Source organism: Lepus europaeus, chromosome 13 (assembly GCF_033115175.1).
Source record: "Lepus europaeus isolate LE1 chromosome 13, mLepTim1.pri, whole genome shotgun sequence".
NCBI classification, from domain to species: Eukaryota; Metazoa; Chordata; class Mammalia; order Lagomorpha; family Leporidae; genus Lepus; species Lepus europaeus.
Genome location: NC_084839.1, coordinates 68,047,798 through 68,069,341, shown reverse-complemented (window position 1 = coordinate 68,069,341; position 21,544 = coordinate 68,047,798). Strand labels below are relative to the sequence as shown.

At 38.4% G+C, this 21,544-nt stretch overlaps 1 protein-coding gene across 2 annotated transcripts in view; it reads left to right on the top strand.

Annotated features, from left to right (window-relative positions):
- The window catches only part of EXOC6B (exocyst complex component 6B), a 686,378-nt gene that overhangs the window by 350,479 nt on the left and 314,355 nt on the right, over positions 1–21,544 (top strand). For both annotated transcript variants that reach the window (XM_062209648.1, XM_062209647.1), the window contains exons 9-14: positions 8,199–8,282; positions 8,631–8,677; positions 10,235–10,355; positions 17,042–17,113; positions 18,123–18,220; positions 20,819–20,924. In XM_062209648.1, the coding sequence (XP_062065632.1) occupies positions 8,199–8,282; positions 8,631–8,677; positions 10,235–10,355; positions 17,042–17,113; positions 18,123–18,220; positions 20,819–20,924 (528 nt within the window). The remainder of the gene's footprint in view (positions 1–8,198; positions 8,283–8,630; positions 8,678–10,234; positions 10,356–17,041; positions 17,114–18,122; positions 18,221–20,818; positions 20,925–21,544) is intronic.

Genomic DNA, 21,544 nt, shown 5'->3' with positions numbered 1-21,544 from the left:
CAGAGCCAAGAGAAATAATCTTTCTCTTGTGGCATAGAATAAAGTAGAATATGTACTGTGATTATTTAGCTCTTATGTAGCTTCTCTTTAACTGAATAAGAAGTGTGTGTACAATTTTTTTTTACAGTGATACAGACATTACTACTTAGGTTAACGTTCAGATGGAATATGCACAGAAAATGTTGAAACTTTGTTTGGCTTCAGTCTTTCTTTCTTAACCTTTACTTTAGATGTATGAAAGTCTTGAAACTTACCAAACCATTAATAAATAGGCTGATAATTAGCATTTTGTCTTTTTTTTAAGATTTATTTTATTTATTTGAAAGACAGATTTACAGAGAGACGTAGAGACAGAGAGAGAGGTCTTCCATCTTCTGGTTCACTCCTCAGATGGCCCCAACGGCTGGAGTTGTGCTGATCCGAAGCCAGGAGCCAGGAGCTTCTTCCAGGTCTCCCACGCAGGTGCAGGGGCCCAAGGACTTGGGCCGTCTTCCACTGCTATCCCAGGCCATAGCAGAGAGATGAATCAGAAAAGGAGCAGCCGGGACTAGAACCGGTGCCCATATGGGATGCTGGTGCTTCAGGTCAGGGCTTTACCTGCTGTGCCACAGTGCCGGCCCCAGCATTTTGTCTTAATTTGAGTAACATTTTCTGTAATTGCCAGACTGATTAATGGATTGAGAAATCTAGTTGTTGAATGATGTGATTTGCTGCTATAAACAGAACAAACCTTAAAAGTCGAAGACACTTAGCTCCTTTCCTGCTCTGTGCCTTCTGGCTTGGAAATACAATCCTGAGGTGATACATGCATTAGTTGGTGTCTTAGTTCATTTATGCTACTGTAACAAAATACTGCCACTTGGGTAATTGATAAACAATAGAAATTTATTTCTCACAGTTCTGAAGGTTAGGGAGTATCAGACCAAGGCACAGGAAGGACTGGTGAGGGCTGGTGTTAGCTTCCCGGGGTGCTGTTGGTTGCCATCAGTACCTCGCAGAAGAGATGGAAAGTGGTGAACCCTCCCCTTAAAGTCCTTTTTATAAGGGCCTTATCGCCTCCGTGAGTGCCCTGCCATCTTGACTTCATAATCAGCTTGTAAAAGCCACACCTTTAATACTATACTATCACATTGATGATGAAGTTTCGACGTAGGAATTTTGGGGGCAGCGTTCAGGCCATAGCCTTCATCCCCCAGACCCTCGATTTACGTCCTTCTCACATTCATTCCATCCCAGTAGTCCTCAGAAGTCCAAAGTCTCCTCTCAAATGTCATCCAAATCTGAATTGGGTGAGATTCAAGGTATGATTCCTTTTTTTTTTTTTTTTCCTTGACAGGCAGAGTGGATAGTGAGAGAGAGACAGAGAGAAAGGTCTTCCTTTTTGCCGTTGGTTCACTTTCCAATGGCCGCTGCGGCCGGCGCATCGTGCTGATCCGAAGCCAGGAGCCAGGTGCTTCTCCCAGTCTCCCATGCGGGTGCAGGGCCCAAGGACTTGGGCCATCCTCCACTGCCTTCCCAGGCCATAGCAGAGAGCTGGCCTGGAAGAGGGGCAACCGGGATAGAATCCGGCTCTCCAACCAGGACTAGAACCCGGTGTGCCGGCGCCGCAAGGCGGAGGATTAGTCTGTTAAGCCACAGCGCCAGCCATGATTCCTTTTGATATTATTCCCTACCAGCCTTAAAACTGTGAAATCCAACAAGTTATTTGCTTCCAAAATACAAGAGTGGGTCAGGCATAGAATAAATATTCTCATTTTCAAGGGAATAATCTGCAGGAAGAAACTGTTAACAGGTCTCTAGTAAGTCCAAAACCTAGCTGGACAAACCCATTGCCTTCCTGAAGTTTCTTTGCAGCTGCCCTGTCCCTGTGACATTTCTCTGCCTGTACTCTGAGGCTCTCTCTGAGGCATGCTTTCAGTCTAAGTGGAGGTTGCCATGGCTTCCCAGCTGTGTAGGCTGTGTGCCTTTAAAGTTAGCATCACATGGATACTGCTGAAGTTTACAGCTTATGCCCTCTGGCTCGGTGTGGCCTGATCCACAAATGGTTCCTCGTGAGCAACAGTTGGTATGGCAAAAGAGCACTACGTAGAGCAAAAACTTTAGCTGGCCCTGGGCAGAGGCCCTGAGGTCCTATAGGCACCCTCCCTTAAAGCCCTTCATAGCTCAAAGACCTGGCACTCTGGATGTGTGATGAGAGTGGCAGCCTTGAGGACCTCTGCAATGCCTTTGTGGTCGTTCTTCTGTTGTGTTGATGAATCATATCTGTCCTAGCTGACGTCCTTCTCATCTCCTTAGCAAAAGCTGGCTTGGCCACACCCCTGATTTTTCTTCTCTTAAATGTTTATTTAGATATTTTATTTAATATTAAATATTTGATTTAAGTGTGTTAAATTTAAATATGTACATAGAAATTGTACATATTTATTGACTACCATGTGATGTTTTAGGAGATGTATACATTGTGTAAGGTTCAGATCAAGATAAACCTCTCCTCAAACATTTCTCATTTTTTAATGGTGAAAACATTCAAAAATCCTTTCTTCTATCTTTTTGTAAATTAAATCTACAATATAGTACCATTATTCATGGTGGCCCATAGTGTACAATAGAATAGCCAGATTTATTTATACTTTCTGAATATAATTTAGTATTTATAAATAAACTTTTCTGGTTCTGGTAACCACACCACTATTTTCTGAACTTCTGTGAGATCAACAGTTTTAGAATCCATGTACAAGTGAGGGCATACATTACTTTATATACAGAGAATAGATTTCATGTATTTCCTATGTACAATTATGAGAACATAATGATGCTTCTCACTGTCCATCCTCCATTTTCTTCCCACTCTCCCTCCGTCTTCCTTTCATACTTTTAATTTTTGCAGTAATGCGTTTTCAGTCTTCTTTATGATCTCAAGCTTAATCCACCATTAAATAAAGAATTTAACAAGTGAAAAGTAGAAAGACCACTGTTCCTCAGGAATGTAGACAAAGGACTGTAAGCAATAATCAAAAGCTCAAGATGTCTGTTTCACTTGATACCTTATTTTTTGTACTCTATATCTTAGCTACCACAAATCAGAAAAAACACATATTTGTCTTTTTGGATTGGCTTATTTCACTAAGCATATTGTTATCCAGTTGCATCCATTTTGATAGAAAAGACAGGCTTTCATTCCTTTTTATGACTGTGCAGTATTCCATTGAGTATATATACCACATTTATCTTTATCCAGTCATCAGTTAAAGGTCATCTGGGTGATTCTTAGCTATTGTGAGTTGAGCTGCTATAAACATGGGGCTTCAGATACATCTTTCATGTGCTGCTTTCATTTCCTTTGGGTAAATTCCTAGGAGTGAGATTGCTGGGTTGTATGGTAGATCAACTTTCAGATTTCTGAGACATCTCCATACTGTCTTCCATAACGGTTGTAGTGGTCAATACATTCCTACCAACAGTGTGTTAGAATAACTTTTTCTCCATATCCGCACTGGCATTTGTAATTGTTTTGATTTTTGGATGATAGCCATTCTAACTGGAGTGAGGTGAAACTGCATAATGGTTTTCATTTGCTTTGTTCTTTAATAAGTTGATGGACATTTAGATTATTCTCCCTTTCTAGCTGTTTTGAATAGTACTCTAGTAAATATGAAATATGACTGATTTCATTTCCTCTGAATGTATATACTCAGTAGTTAGATCATATATAATAGTTCTATTTGAAACATTTTTGAGAAGCCTTTATACTATTGTCTACAATGACTATATACCAACCAACATTGAGCAAGGGTCCCTTTTGTCCACATTCTTGCCAGACTTGTTATCTTTTTAAAAAATGATTTATTTTATTTATTTTGAAAGGCAGAGTTACACAGAGGGAGGGAGGAAGAGGGGAAGGAGAAGGAGAAGGAAGGAGAGGGAGAGGGAGAGGGAGAGGGAGAGGGAGAGGGAGAGGGAGAGGGAGAGGGAGAGGGAGAGGGAGAGGGAGAGTCAGTCTTCTATCCACTGGTTCACTCCCCAGATGGCTACAATGGCTGGAGCTGGGCCCACCCAATCCGAAGCCAGGAGCTAGGAGCTTCTTCTGGGTCTCCCATGCAGGTGCAGGGGCCCAAGGACTTGAGCCATCTTTTACTGCTTTCCCAGGTCATAGTAGAGAGCTGGATCAGAAGTGGAGCACTGGGACTCGAACCCATGCCCACATGGGATACTAGTACTGCAGGCAGTGGCCTTACCCACTGCTCCACAGAGCCAGTCCCCACACTTGTAATCTTTTGTCATTTTCCCCCTAAAGCTTCATTGTTTAAAATTTTTATAAAAATTTTCATTTATTTTGGAGCTCATGTTGTGCCATAGTAGGTAAAGCTGCCACCTGCAACACCAGCAACTCATGTGGACTCACAGTTCAAGTCCTTGCTTCTCCACTTCCAATCCAGTTCCCTGATAATGTGCCTGGGAAAGCAGTGGAGTATGGCCCGAGTACTAAGGCCCCTGAACCCATGTGGGAGACCAAGAAGCTCCTGGCTTAGGCCTGGTTTTGCCCTAGTCATGGTGGCCATTTGGGGAGTGAACCAGTAGATGGAAGACCTCTCTTTCTCTGTCTCTACCTTTCTTTGTAACTCTGCCTTTCAAATAAATAAAATAAATCTTTAAAAAAATAAATCTTCAGCAAAAGCAGAGCTGAGTAACTCTCACCCCTGAAAGAGAACTCCTGAAAAAATGTGTTTTTCATATATTTGGGAGACAGATACAGACACAGAGAGATTTGTTTCATCTACTGGTCATTCCCCAAATGTGTGCAACAGCCAGAGCTGGGCCATTTTAAAGCAGCAGCCTGGATCTCAGTGCAGGTCTCTCTTGTGAGTGATAGGGGCCCAAGGACTTGAATCATTACTTGCTGCTTTTCAGAGTGTGCAACTGGAACCAAAACCCAGGCACTCCTAAATGGGATGCAGGCATCCCAAGGGGTTTCTTAATTGTGCCAAATCCCAACTCTATCCCCCACAGCCCCTATTTGTCTTTTTGATAATAGCCATTCTAACTGCTTGAGGCAGTCTCTCATTGTGGCTTCGATTTGCATTTCCCTGATGTTTAGTGATGTTGAACATTTTTTCTTATATTAGTTGACCATTTTCATGTCTTCCTCTGAAAAAATATCTGTTTATATATATTGCCCATTTAAAAATTGGCTTACTTACTGTCTTGCTAATGAGTTTCTTATGTAGTCTGGTTATTTACCCCGTCTGATATGCAGTTTGCAAATATCTTCACCCTTTCTGTAGGTTGTCTCTTCTAATCTGTTGATTGTCTTCTTTACTGTGCAGAAGCCCTTTAGTCTATTTTTGCTTTTCTTTACTCTTCTTTTGAGGTCTTATGCAAAAAAATTCTTGCCCATTCCAATGTTGTAAAGCCTTTCACCTGCATTTGCTTGTAGTACTTTCAAAATTCTTTCATTTAAATCTTTAGTCCATTTTGAATTGATTTTTGTACAAGGTCTGAGATAAGGGTCTACTTTCATTCTTTTGTATCTGAATATCTAATTTTCTCACCACATTTTACTCAAAGAACTGTCCTTGTTCTAATGAATATTTTAGCACACCTTTGTCACAGATCAATTGGCTGCAGAAATATGGGCTTACTTCAATGCTATATTCTCTTCACTGGTATATATTTCTATTTTCATGCCAATACTGTATTATTTTAAGTACAGTATCTTTGTAGTGCATTTGTAATCAGGTAGCATAGAGTCTCCAGTTGTATTCTGTTTGCTCCAGACTCTTTTGGCTATTCAGGATTTTTGTGTTTCAACATTCTTGGTTTACTTTTCTAAACACACTTTTAAATTTTTTACATGACCTTGGGGCCGGCGCCGTGGCTCACTTGGTTAATCCTTCGCCTGCGGCACTGGCATCCCATATGGGCACTGGGTTCTAGTCCCGGTTGCTCCTCTTCCAGTCCAGCTCTCTGCTGTGGCCCAGGAAGGCAGTGGAGGATGGCTCAGATGCTTGGGCCCTGCACCCGCATGGGAGACCAGGAGAAACACCTGGCTCCTTGCTTCAGATCGGCGTAGCTCTGACCATAGCGGCCATTTGGGGGGTGAACCAACGGAAGGAAGACTTTCCTCTCTGTCTCTCTCTCTCACTGTCTAACTCTGCCTGTCTAATTAAAAAAAATTTTTTTTACATGACCAAGCTGAGAATTTCTGAATCTTTATGTTCTCCTTCACTTTACATAATATGTTTCTCATTTTAAACTCATTTCTCTTACCTTACTTTTAGTATAAGCAGTTAACAGAAGCCATGCTGCACCCTGAACGTTGTGCTTAGAGATGTCTTCCACCAATGTTCATTCTTAAATTTTGCCTTAGAGACAGCATTGGGACATGGGCGTAATTAAGCCAAATTCTTCACCGCTTTGTATTAAGGGTGATTTTCTTCCTGTTTCCAATAAGATGTTCCTCATTATCATCTAAGAGCTTGTTGGAATGGCCTTTCTTGTCTGTATGTCTAACTTTCAATTGACAATCACCTAGGTTATTCCTAAGACTAAGACTTTCTCAACAGCTTTTCTTTTCTGAGGCCTCAGCAGAATTGCTCTTAATGGATTGCATTTTTATCTGTTGTCTTTCTTTGCCTCTTTCTAGCTTCTGCTGGTGACTAGAAATTCTGGTTTCCCTTGGCTCTTTCATTACATGGGATATTCTTGTGAATCTCATCTGTGTGTCTTTTCTCCTTTTCTTTTTTTTTTTTTTTAAATATTTATTTTATTTGTTTGAAAATCAGAGTTACAGAGAGAGAGAAAAAGAGACAGAGAGGTCTTCCATCTGCTGATTCACTCCCCAACTGGTTGCAACGACTGGAACTGTGCTGATCTGAAGCCAAGAGCTTCTTCCTGGTCTCCCATGTGGGTGCAGGGACCCAAGGACTTGGGCCATCTTCCACTGCTTTTCCAGGCCATAGCAGAGAGCTGGGTCAGGAGTGGAGCAACTGGGACTCGAACCGGTGCTAATATGGGATGCCAATACTGCAGGCCGTGACCTTACCTACTACACCACAGCACTGGTCCCTCTCCTTCCCTTTTAAGGACCCCAGTCATATTGTATTAAGGGGTCACTTTATTTTTATTTATTTATTTTTTTGACAGGCAGAGTGGATAGTGAGAGAGAGAGACAGAGAGAAAGGTCTTCCTTTTTGCCGTTGGTTCACCCTCCAATGGCCGCTGTGGCCGGCGCATCTCGCTGATCCGAAACCAGGAGCCAGGTGCTTCTCCTGGTCTCCCATGCGGGTGCAGGGCCCAAGGACTTGGGCCATCCTCCACTGCCTTCCTGGGCCATAGCAGAGAGCTGGCCTGGAAGAGGGGCAACCGGGATAGAATCCGGCGCCCCAACCGGGACTAGAACCCGGTGTGCCGGCGCTGCAAGGCAGAGGATTAGCCTGTTAAGCCACGGCGCCGGCCAAGGGGTCACTTTACACACTAGTATAATCATATGTTAATTTAACTAGTTATGTCTGCAATGGCTCTATTTCCAAATAAGGCCATATTCTAGGCTTTGGGAAGGCCATGAATTCTAGAGGGGCAGAGGTGATGAACCAGATATTGTTCTCCAGAGTACTTCTCATTTTAAGCCCAGAAAGTCTAAATGAAGAGTAGGAACTGTACAACAAGAATTTTCAGGTCTTTGTTTCCTTTTTTTTTAATTTAATCTGTGCTGGATTGATTTACTATTCTCAGATTACTAATTACTATTCTCACTTTCTGCCTTTTTCCCACTTACTCTTGGCCTTTTGCTCATGATTCATGTAAAGGTTGGTTTTTATTCTGGACATTTTTCTTCTGGAATGCTCTATGACTTTTTAAAAGGAATGGTTTCTTGCCAATTATTATAACCTGAAGAAAGGTTGGTTTGTCTTCATTCTTGTAAATTTGTGATAGTAGACCCTGAAGCCAGCTGCAGAATACTGGTGATTGAGTTCTGACAGTGTCTTGGTCAGGACCTTTTGTATCCACCCCTATGAGGTTTCTAAGTAAGGTTCAATATTCATATTTTTATTTCCTTTGACTGTTATTATTGTTAAAAGAGCAGATTTTGAGACATGTGGTGATGCTTCAAATTCCAGGCCTGGATGATTCTCTCTTCTCTTAAATTTCAAGAATAATTGGTGCAGTTATATCAACCCATTTTCATATTTACTTTATAGGGTGCTCGGGAAACTTTTGAGAACTACTACCGAAAACAGAGGCGAAAACAGGCCCGTCTGGTACTTCAGCCTCCATCTAACATGGTAAGATTTTCACCTTCACTCTTCTCATTTTTCCACTTTTCTTCTCTGATATTTTTTGCTACATGTGTATTCGTGTGTGTATGTGTGTTGACTGTCATTCTAGTTTTGAGGTATGTGACTTACAGTGAGTTTAGCAATTAGCATCTATTGATTGCTGTGTATCCGATTTTGGTCTGAGTACTAGATGTGTATTGTCTCATTCTCATCACAATGTTATATAATAGGTACTATTTTTATATTTACCCTTTAGTCTAAGAACTGAACCTTAGGAGATTAAATAACTGGTTTTAACTTTGTCTCAATGTAACAAAACTGAAACAGTAACTTTTTTCCTTTGCTTTTTTGTAGCATGAAACTTTAGATGGCTATAGGAAATATTTTAATCAAATTGTAGGGTAAGTATACATATATATTTAAGTCTATATACTTTGAGTACATAGATTTGTGATACTTTGAAAAGTAGATCAGCTTTTCCTTGGGAAATTCTTTGGTTTTCCTTTTAAAATTCTTCATACAAAGGTTTATTTTTTAATTTTCTGATGTAAAAGGAAAGTGCTGTTGTTTTCAACATTATATTGTAGGATAAAGGGAGAAAAACATTGAGTTGTGATTTTATTTATTTATTTTTAAAAATTTTTCTTTATTTTTGACAGACAGAGTTAGTGAGAGAGAGAGGTACAGAGAAAAAGGTCTTCCTTCCGTTGGTTCACCCCCCAAATGGCCGCTACGGCCCGTGCTGCGCCAATCTGAAGCCAGGAGCCCGGTGCTTCTCCTGGTCTCCCATGTGGGTGCAGGGCCCAAGCACTTGGGCCATCCTCCACTGCCTTCCTAGGCCACAGCAGAGAGCTGGCCTGGAAGAGGGGCAACTGGAACAGAATCCGGCTCTCCAACCGGGACTAGAACCCAGTGTGCTGGCGCCTCAGGCAGAGGATTAGCCTAGTGAGCTGTGGCGCCAGCTGAGTTGTAATTTTATTATACTTGATATTTTGTTTCTCCATTCTTGGTTAGATGGAACCAAATAACCAGCAAAAGTTGACAAACCTTTTCTAAAAAGGGCCAGACAGTGAAGAATTTTGGGTTTCACAAACCTCACAGATTCTGTCTCAACTCTTCAGCTTTGTTGTGTGAAAACAGTTATGACTGCATGTAAATGAGTGCTTATGGCTGTGTTCTAATAAAACAATCTTTATGGAAAAGACCGGGGCCCATTTTGCCCCATGGGCTTTAGGTTGCCACTCTCATCTAGAACATACATAGTGGTATGGAATGCAGTTCCCAAACAGACATCCTGAATATAGGCAGTGTGTTCTAGTTGCAGAATAACCATTGCAGTTAATATAAAGAGATTAAGTTTTTTCCTTTCTTTTGTTTTTGAGTTTTTGGTTATTTTCATATAATTAATAGTTTTATTAATGTATATCATAGAATTCTCTAACAAAGAATTATTTTAATTTCTATGAACATTATGCCATATGGCTAAGGTAAAATTTAAATGTATAATACAGGGACATTGAAAAATTAGTCTGTATTTTTTTAAACATTATGGGGTACCTTTTCAGTACTTCACTTTGAGTCCTCTTAGGAGGGGATTATTTTGATAATTTGTATGTTTGTATGTTTATTATCTCTTTAAAATCTATTTGTTTTGTGAAATATGTTGGTGGAGTAGTGATTTTTTTAAAGTAGTCAAATTAGGTTTCATTACCTATCCCCATTTTCCTCCTCTTAAAATTAATTCCAATTTGTGTACAAGTGGTTAAGAAGACTTGATCACAGATAAAATTCCTAGTTGAAGAAGTCTGATTTCATTTATGATACTGAAAATCTTTCTTTAAGAAAAAAGTGACTGTTAACTCTGAATTTGATGGCAACCCTAATGTTTGTCAAGCCCTAGAGATAGTAATCACACTGTAATTTCTGACAACTTTGTTTTCTTTTCTCCTCAATCATAGCTTTTTTGTGGTTGAAGATCATATTTTGCATACAACCCAGGGATTAGTAAATAGAGCCTACATTGATGAACTATGGGAAATGGCACTTTCAAAAACCATAGCAGCACTCCGAACCCACTCGGTATGTGTGAAGCCCAAGAGGAGTTCATATTTAGATCTGATTATCTATATACTGTATAGTGTTTTACTGCTTTAAAATCAACATAAATGTAATCTTTGGAATGTCTCATTTGGAGCCAAATGCATGTGTGTGTGTATGTATGTATATATCCTTCAGTGACATTAGAGTAGAACTCTGGCATGTCTAACACTGAGCTCTCTTTTGGGAAATGTTCTTTGCAATAAGAACATATCAGCTAACATCTATTGATTGCTATCTATGTGTCAGGCATTCTTCTGTGTACTTCATATGCTGTCTTCTTCATCCTCTATAACCCTATAAAGATAAACATTATTATTGTGCTTACCTTAAAATGTGAAGAAGAGAACCTCAGAGAGCTTAGATTTGCAGCCTAATGACACACAGTAAGAGGTGAAACTTAGATTCAAACCCAGATACAGTCCTTATTCTTTGCCACTACTATGTAATGCCTTCTGTAATACCTATTAATATTATACGCTTTAATTTGGAGTTCATAATTTTACTCTTATTTTTGGGAAAATTCTTTACAACTGTCAAGTCGCCTAATCATCAGTTTTCATGATCTATTGATATATTTCAACATAGCATGGGTTTTGGTATAATCTATTTTAGGTAGACACTGCTAGTTCTGAAGTAATCATTTGTTCAATAATTCAGTATTTCTTTAATAGTGATTGTTTTGTTGGCAGTGGTCGTGAAACAATGAACAAGAGTCTGCTGTCAGAGAGTTATATTTTAATTGGGGGAGAGACCCAAATAAATAAGAATATTAGGCAATGACGATATAATGCAAGCAATTAAAATGAAAAAGTAGATTAGGGCATTCCGGTTGCCTCCTTTTGGTTCCTTGAGAAGAGGTGGCCTGTTGAGGTCCAAATATCAAGGAGTCACCATTTATGCAAAGACAATTAAATGATCATTTTAGGCATAAGAAGCAGTTGTTCAAGTGTTTGAGAAATAATAATGAGGAGTTGATAAGCTAATTTAGCATTTTAAAAACTTTATTAAATGATTTTCCTGTCTATCTAGTTGTGCTTGCTAGAGACTTGAAATTATCCATGACCCTTCAACTGTCTTTGTAAATGTTGCAGATAGTAAGTACTGTCTGCAAAATCTATAATTTCAAGGAGCCTAGTCCTTTTAGAGATTTGAGAGAAATCCAGAATGGAAAGGCCATAGAACACAGAAAGCTAGGTAAAGTAGGAAGTTAGAATGGAGAAATGTGCAGATGCCATCTTATTTAGGAATTGTTTGACCCTTTTAGTGTTGTGCTGAGTGGGGTGTGTGTGTGTGTGTGTGTGTTTCTGGGCTGTGGAGTAAATTAAGAATTAAATGATCAGATTTACATTTTGATAAAATGATTTTTTAAAGATTTATTTATTTATTTGAAATTTGGAGTTAGAGAGAGAGAAAGAGAGAGACAGAGACAGATCTTCCGTCTGCTGGTTTACTCCCCAAATAACTGGGACTGGGCCAAGCTGAAGCTAGAAGCCAGGAGCTTCATCTGGGTCTCCCACAGGGGTGCAGGGGCTCAAGCACTTTAACCAACCTCTTTGGCTTTTCCAGGCACATTAGCAGGGAGTTGGATTGGAAGTAGAGTGGCCAGGACTCAAACTAGCACTCATATGGGATGCTGACATTGCAGGTGGCAACTTAACCTGCTACAGTACAATGCTACCTTGAGAAAATTACTCTTATCTAGAATACAGACAGTTGATGGGGATAAAATTGGATTAGAGAACACCTGATAGTATAGTCTGGCATTTTAAGCAAGAGATAACTTGGATCAAAGAATGATTGCAGACATCTAAAGCAGCATCTAAGCCACTACTCCAAATGTGTGCCCCTGAGAATCACTTTATCATGTCCCTCCCACCTCTTGAATCCTACTCCCCAAAACCGAGACACAGTTTTGTTGCACAGTATATCTATAAGTTAAAATGGAGATAACTAACATATTTCAGTATCTGGTATTTTTCACCAAGAAATATATGGGGGCTTAAAAAGTTCCCAGAGATATGAAATTAAAAGATAAATTTATGTTTGTGCAAAATGTTTTTGAAATCCATGCATAATATTTTCTTAGTACACATTTTTATGAACTGAAGACTCTTCATATATAATTTTTCTTTTTTTAATATCTTTTGGTAAAATATTCCATATGCTTCCTTTTGAGGCTCTTTGTTTGGATGTTTTATATTTTGGGGGAATATTTTGAGGAAGGCTTTTCATCCCATCATACTTGTTAACTAGTGGTACAGTCATTCTATGGGAGAGAAGTCTCCAATTTTGAGTACTTATTTTATATCTTAAAATTGTTCAATGTTCCAGTTTTCTTTTGATTCCTGAAAAATGCTTTCTTTCTTTTAGAAAGCTACTTTCCAAGCACCACCTTTTTTTCCCTTTTCTTATCATTTCCTCCATGACTTACACATTTGAGAAAGCGACAAATCTATAGGATTCCTCCTGCAGAAATATGTACCCCTTTTTTAGCACCATATTTGATGATGTTAGGAGCAGGGCTGTTTTCATGATGTGGGCTTATGTTTTTAAAATGTGTGAGTCTAGGCCGGCGCCGTGGCTCAACAGGCTAATCCTCCGCCTTGCGGCGCCGGCACACCGGGTTCTAGTCCCGGTCGGGGCACCGATCCTGTCCCGGTTGCCCCTCTTCCAGGCCAGCTCTCTGCTGTGGCCAGGGAGTGCAGTGGAGGATGGCCCAAGTGTTTGGGCTCTGCACCCCATGGGAGACCAGGAACAGCGCGGTGCGCCGGCCGCAGCGCGCTACCGCGGCGGCCATTGGAGGGTGAACCAACGGCAAAGGAAGACCTTTCTCTCTGTCTCTCTCTCTCACTGTCCACTCTGCCTGTCAAAAAAAAAAAAAAAAAAAAGTGTGAGTCTATGATGTAAGTTAATCTTAAGGGAGTTTTTCTTTGTAGATCTACAGTATGTTCTTTTGGATTGAAGAATAAATGATAAAGTATCCTCCCTCCTCCCTGCCACCCCCACCAGTAGTTCAGCATCAGATGTAGAGACAGAAAATAGATTCATGGTTAGGATGTACAGAGTAGGAGAATAAGGAATTGCTAGTTAAAGGGTGCAGACATGCCCTAACATATGATGATTTGCCTTATGATTTTTTGACGTTGTAATAGTGAAAAAGTGATATGCATTCAGTGGGAACCAAACTTTGAATTTTGAACTTTTCTTGGGCTGCTGATATTCATTCCTGATGCTTAGCAGTGGTGGCTAGCTACAACTTCCCATCAGCCACATGAATGGGGAGGTAAACAATGGATCCTCTACAATTATTATGTTGTTAACCTCTGATGCTTAGTAAGTTTTGACTTATGGTATGTTCAATTTAAAATTGTTTTATCTGATTGTAACCCCATTATAAATTGAAGAACATCTGTATGTTAAAAGAATGTTATGCTGATGCAGAAGGGAGTTCATTTCAGGAATGGCTCAATATTAAAATATATTGAATGGGTGTTGTGGTGTAGGGATGCCTGTATCCCATACTGAAGTGCTGGTTTAAGTGCTGGTTATTACTTAGCTTCTGATCCAGCTCCCTGCTAATCTGCCTGAAAGCTGTAGAGGATGGCTCAAATCCTTGAGTCCCTGCCACCCTATAAGAGACCTGGATGGAGTTCCTGGCTCCTAGCTTCAGCCTGGCCCAGCCCTAGCTATTGTGGCCATTTGAGAAGTGAACCAGCAAATGGAAGATCTCTCCATCTTTCTCTCTCTCTTACTTTGGCTTTCAAATAAATAAATACATCTATCTTCAAAAATATTAAAAGATATACCAATGTGATTATTAATGATATGAACACCAGAAGCAAAATGATATACTGAATATATGTATTTTCAGATCACCTAATTAAATTCTGACCATATAAAATGGGGGAAACCAAAATGAAAATGGAAGCTCTGTAAATTTTCATCTATCAGCCAGAAATTGTAATAAGATTTCTTTGAACTTAGAAAATAGATGAAATAAGAATCAGATAAAAGAATATTTAATTAAAGATGGTGTTATAAAAGAAAATATTAAATCAAATATGGTGTTGTCACAGGAGACATTCTTTTAAATGCAATCTAGGAACATACTAAATTCAGAATTAACAAATACAATGAGCAAGGATGGAGCCTGGAAGATATATGGAAAATTGCTTAAATGTCTACTTTCAAAAACCTTAAACCAACAGGTTCCATTAGTAAAGGTTTCTAGTACTGCTTTTTTTAGCAACATGACTCATCTGTCCCAAGCACTTCCACAGAGCCTATAGTCAGATTCTTTGGAAACAAACTTAAAACTGCAGAAGAGGAAACCCATACTAATCATCTTCACTAATCAACCCATTCCTTCATTCTAAAATATGAAAAAACAGCCATCAGTCATAAAATATTTGAATAAAATCAATTACATAAGATAGGAAACTAATAGAATAGCTATTCTTTAGCAAATACACATAATTATTGCTCAGGAGGAAAAGTTACAAAGTAATGATTATTTCTAATGTTAGAAGTATAGAAGGCTATGTTAGCCATGCCAGACCTTCACCTGGAAACAACTAAAAATGCTGTATTATATATTTAAGATATTCTTTTAAGTCTCAAAGTGTTTAGTAAGGATAGTAAGAAATCAACCAACCAAATACAAGAGAAATTGAGAATCCAGAAAGTTTGGCAAAGCACTGAAACTGCCTTTGCCACTGACAGCACTTGTAAATTCAAGTTTACAACCTGACTTTTGATTTTGACAGCCTCTTGGACCCGTCCAAGATAGTTTAAAATGGTATCCTTCCCACATTAACTGAAAAAGACTATTCCTACCTAGTATTTTATATATATATATATATGTATATATATATATATATGTATGTATGATATATATTTTTAATAGGAATTGACTATCAGGATGAAAGGAAATATAGACCAAAAGTTGAGGCTCTGGTAGTTAATATATGAAAATGTGAAAGCCCAAGCCATAAATGTTTTAGGAGATAATATCATATGTATAAAATATATGAAAAAATGAATAAAATTTACAGATAAATCAAAATAGCTCAATATGTTTAAAGCTGTTAATAATTCCTACAAAATGGGAGATAACTTTTTTTGATGAAGAGTCCAGATTACTTCAAGTAAACAATGAGCAGAAAGGGTATGACTTATTAACATTTATTATCAAATTAAAAAGTTCTGATCCAATAAAAAAAGGAAATAAAAAAATTATATATAGAAAGCTTAGAGAAAGATAGCTTGATTAGGTCAAAATGTGTCAGTAATTCTAGGAAATGTCAAAAAGTCAAAACATCTTAGAGAGAGAGTCTTCCTCCTTGATACTATGTGTTTCCTCTTGTCCTTGCCGATGCTATACTTACCTTCAGTGAGGAGCCCTGATTTCTCACCCTCACTGCAAGACTGTGACACACATACAGATCACTACACTTGGGAAAAGTTTCCCTTATTCGGCCACGTGTGAACAAGGGTCATGGCATCATTTTCTTTTTACATGTGCTTTGATTTTATGGAGGATGTGTTCATTGTTTCCCTCTCTCCCTCTCTCTTTCATCTCTGTCTCTCTTCCTCCCCCTGCCTAAGAGATATTAATTCAGATTACCTGAAAGATTAAAAATCAAAGCAGCAAAAATGGCAGTATTCTACAAAATAAATAGAATTTAATTTCAAAAACCATAATTAGGAAAATGGATATTTTGTACTAATACTAGTTTTTTCCCACTAAAAAGACAATTGCCCTTTTAGAAGGGACAGTATGTATGAGACAAAAGCTGTTGGTAATAAGAAAAGCTGATTGGACCACATCATTGTTTATTATTTCTTTATGAAATTGAGAGATCAAATAATGAAATGATAATTGAGAGAATTTGCTCTCAAAATCAATGAACCTTTAAAATAGTGACATACCCCTCTTTTTTATCATGCCTGCAGAAACTATCTTCCATGTCAGTTAATTTTTCAGATTTATTTGTATTAGGTTGTATGTGCACTTTATAATTTTTGCTTTCCTTTTTATAAATGTTTATTTTATATTTCTTCAATTGCTTACTGCTGTTTTGTTTTTGTTCTTTCATCAGTCTTTCCTAAGATTTGTCTTTGTTACTGATTTTATTTTTAACTTAGGCTTTTGGCTTAATTCATCAAATCTTTCATATTCTTTCTATGAATTGAATTTGGGCTTTAATTTTATCAAGTTTACTTTCTTATTTATGATTTATTTGGCTTTCCTTTCATAAATTTAATGCTTAGTTTATTTTCAATCTTTTGTGTTTTATATTGCTTACATGTAAAGATATAAATTTGTTTTAAAAATATAGTAGCTATATTCCATAGGTTTTTGATAGGAAGTATTGCTATTCATTAAAAAATAATCTAAGTTTCAATTTTGGTTTCTTCCTTAATTGAAATGTTGTTTAGAAGTGTGTTTTTAAATTTCCAGATGTTAAAAATGTAGGTCACGGCTTTTGAAAGCTTTCTGGTTGGCTATTCTGTGGCTGCTTCTGTTTTTATCTTAGAGCAGGAAAGGGATGGACTCTTTCTAGGAGGACCTTCACCAAGTGAAGCCTTAAGCAGTTAAATGAATGAAAATGTAGTCATGTATTTCCTAACTGTTTTCCCCCTTTGTCTTTTATTTCCTTTAGTCTTACTGCTCTGATCCAAACCTTGTGTTAGACTTGAAAAACCTCATTGTACTTTTTGCTGATACACTTCAGGTATGTGAGTTCTATTTACATATTGCTCATCTAAATTCATATTTAATCAGCTCCAAGTGTTTTCTTATCTGCATAATCTTGGATAAAAACCTTTTAGCTTCTGGTTGTGTTTATTGTTTTCCTAGAGCTAGATCTTTTTAAAATCTCTGTTGACATTACATGGACATTACTCTGACCTTTTATGTTTTCATAAATAAAATTCTCACCCCCTTTTTCCTCTCCCATCAGTCCAACTAATTGAACCACTCAAGCCAGAAGTTTCTCAAAATGTTCTTAATTTGTATATAGCACTGAGTGATTTTATAGTTTGTTTAACTACCATCTTGAGTAATGATGATTGAGATGAACCACATATTTTACCCAGTGGAATAGCATTAAAAGTGGGTCTGATTGGTAGTGTTTACAACTTCTCTCTCTACTCTTATGTTTGCTATAGGTCGTTAGAGTTACTAGGAGGAGTTGGAGGGAGAACTTAGCTGACAGTCCCCCTAGTATATAGTGATTTTACTTTTCATCATTTCTTTTGTTTCTATCTAGCTTAGATAAATTGGTATGTATCTTTGAATTTTTTAAAAAGTTCTTTATTTTTTATGTTTTTGTTCAATCCTGAAATTCTTCATTGGCACTGTGTAAGGGACTGATGCTGGGAGCCAGGAACTCAATCCAGGTCTCCCATGTAGGTGGTATGGACAAAACTACTTCAGCCATCATCTGCTGCCTCCCAGGATACATATTATCAGGAAGCTGGAATCAGAAGTGGAGCTGGAAACTCAGGCACTCCAAAATGGGGTGTGGATGTCCTAATCAGTGTCTTGATTGCTAAGCCTAATGCCCATCCCTGTGTTGAGAGAAGAACAGTAGATGTTAGTTGGAAATGAAAGATTCTCTACTATCATGTTTTCATTTAAATTGTTACCTCAAGAACAAAATGTCTTCCAGTTCTTAAAATGTCTCATGTTGTTAAAAAAGTTACCTTAGAAAATGAAGGCATTTTTAAATTTTGTTTCAGGTGTATGGTTTTCCTGTAAATCAACTTTTTGATATGCTGTTAGAAATCAGAGATCAGTATAGTGAAACTCTGCTGAAGAAGTGGTCAGGTATTTTCAGGTGAGAAACCATCTGTAGTCATGTGTGTATATGCATGTATGTGTACACATGTTGTGCCAAAAAGATTTTCCATATGTAATAAACAACAAGAAAATGTGGTTTTGTTTTTCTGGCTCCCCTAGGTTATAATCTAGAATTCAAATGAGTTGTAATAATGTTTCAAATTATTTTTTCAAGCTATCTAATCTCAGTGTATTAATATCTACAGTGCTGAGAAGTTCCTAAGCCCCATTTTCACACTTTTATTGTCTTGGATAAATGTCAGATTCCTTTGTTCAAACCATCCATATCATCTTGTGGTGTCTTCTTCTGGCTTTTTGTTGTTGTTGTTTGTTTGTTTTTTTTTTTTTTCCTTAGGATCATACCTAGTCTAAGGCACCCTTACAAAGTAGTGGCATTTGAGCCCTTATGGATAATTTATGCTTTGGGAAACGCTTTTTGAGGACTAATAATCTTCAGGAAGGGGCTTATTATAGTACAGTATTTGAACAAATGATGTAAATGATTATTGTAATATGAATACTGTAATAAAGTTCTCAGTTACATTTCCCACTCAGAAATATGTCTGTGGACGATTTTCTTGACACCTATTTCATGTCAATTCGTTTGAATTTCCTCTTTTTATACCCTTAGTCATTTACTATCAGTGATCTTCCTGTCTATTGAAAGATAACTTTTCCCAATCAGCTTAGCTCATTTTTGAATTTTTTTAAAGATTTTTTAATTTTACTTGAAAGTCGGAGTTACACACAGAGAGAAGGAGAGACAGAGAGGGAGAGACAAGTCTTCCATTCGCTGGTTCACTCCCCAATTAGCTGCAACGTCTGGAGCAGCGCTGATCTGAAGCCAGGAGCCAGGTGCTTCTCCTGGTCTCCCATGTGGGTGCAGGGGCCCAAGGACTTGGGCCATCCTCCACTGCTTTCCCAGGCCATAGCAGAGAGCTGGATTGGAAGTGGAGCAGCCCGGACTCGAACTGGCGCCTATATGGGATGCTGGCATTGCAGGCAGCGGCTTTACCTGCTATGCCACAGCGCCGGCCCCCATTTTCAAACTTATTCTAACTTTGAGATTTTACATTGTTATTTCAATCTTTTTTATATATTGGGTTTTCTTTTTAAAAATGATTTATTTATTTACTTATTTGAAAAACAGAGTTAGAAAGAGAGAGAGTGAGAAGCAGCAAGAAAAAGAAATCTTCTACCTGCTCATTTACTCCCCAGATGGCTTTAACAGCCAGGGCTGGGCCAGGCAGAAGCTAGGAACCAGGAGTTTCATCTAGTTCTCCCATATGGGTGCAGGGCCCAAGAACTTGGGCCATCCTCTTCTGCTTTCTCAGGTACATTAACAGGAAGCTGAATTGGAAGTGGAGCAGCTGGGACTCAAACTGGCACCCATATGCAATGCCATGATGCAGGTGTCAGCTTAACCTGATGAGCCTCGGCACCTGCCCCTGTTACTTCAATCTTAATCTTCTTAGTTTATGAGCATATTCCTGATTATCATTTGGTACAACTCATCTGTATATTAATGTAATTATTTATATTTTTAAAGCTCAGATTTATCTGATGTTAGAATTATATTTTGCAGAATTTTATCTCTACAGGAAATTTGAAAATTAATAGCATGTTTTATAAATAGTCTAAGATGCTTCTGATCTGAAGCCTTCAGTGAGTATCTGTGTTGACTTTGGTAGTGTGGTTTTTGCTATTAAAGAACTCTCAATATAGTAAAGGAGGGAGAATCTATAGATGAGAACAAATACGTGACTAATAGAGAGCAGTAGATGAAGTAATTAAACATTGTTTACATTTATTACAGAAATTACCTTGCCTATCTGCCAACTTTGAAAATAGAATAGAAAATTTATGGGGGCCATTGTTGCGGTGCAGCAGGTTAAATAGCTGCCTGTGACATTGGCATTCCATAAGGGCGCCAGTTCATGTCCTGGCTGCTGTACTTCCAATTCAGCTCCATGCCTCTGCACCTAGGAAAGCAATGGAAGGTGACCCAGATACCTGGTTTCCCCCAACATGGGAGACCCAGATGAAGTTTCTAGCACTTGGCTTCAGCCTGGCCCTGCCCTGACCATTGTGGCCATTTGGGAGTGAACCAGCGGATCAAAGATTGCTCTATCTTTCTGTCTCCCTTTCTCTCTGTAACTCTGTCTGTGAAATAAATAAATACATCTTTATGAAATAGAAAGTTGAGTGCAAAATTTAAAAATATAATCAAATTGATTTTATTATGATAAAAAGAAACAACCCTTTTACCTTTTCTAGTTTACTTCTCATTTGCTGGGATATCATGTTCGTAGTTGTGTTCCATTTACTTCAGTATAGTTTCCTGTTTCTTCATTAAAAGATGGGCATACCCAAAATGAGATATCTGTGTTGTGGAGGAATATAATAGATACTTGGCAGTGTTCATTTTGATTTGTGGCATGTATACGGCCAGTGAGGTTCATCAGATTATTTGTAATTAACCCACCATTCTTCCCTGTGTATTCTTTCTCTCCTCCTGTCCCCTCTCCATCCTCTGCCTCCCTCCCTGTTTGCTTTCTTTTTTTTTCCATCCTTCATTTTACTATTGTTTTTATAGGAACATACTTGATTCTGACAACTACAGTCCCATACCAGTAACAAGTGAAGAGATGTATAAAAAGGTGGTAGGACAATTCCCATTCCAGGACATAGAGCTGGAAAAGGTAAGGAATATTTTAAAATAGACAAGCTTTCATCAAAAATAGACACGCTTTCATCGAAGCAGTTTCATTGAGAGCATCACCTTCAACTCTGACCACCTCAATGCTTTCTTTTATAGGCTTAGAAAAACAGCATTTCCCGATCTGGGAATCTGTAGATGGCTTTGGGGTCCCATCATGTCTGAAGTGTTTGGAGGATTACTGGGGGTTTTCCAGTTTAGATTATACATCAAAGTCCTTGCTTTTATGAAAATTGTTAAGTGTTTCCTCTGAAAAACAGTGAAATTTACCCTGTATGGCATGTAAATCTGTTGCTTTGACAGTGAATTGAGTTGTGTATTCACTACCACATTAAGGAGACAGAGCAGTTACCTCATCTCAGCAATTCTTTCCTGCTGCCCCTTTGTAATCCACCCTCCCCTAACTATATCCCCTGGAATTTACCATTCTGGTCCCTACCCATCTACTTTGCCTTTTCCAGAGTGCCAATTAAATGGACTCATGCAATGTATAGCCTTTTGAGACTGACTTCTTTGACGCAGCACAGTGCTTTTGAGATTATTCATGTTGGTACATGTATCCATGCTTCGTTCTTTCTTACTGCTGAGTGTGAACCCTGTTTT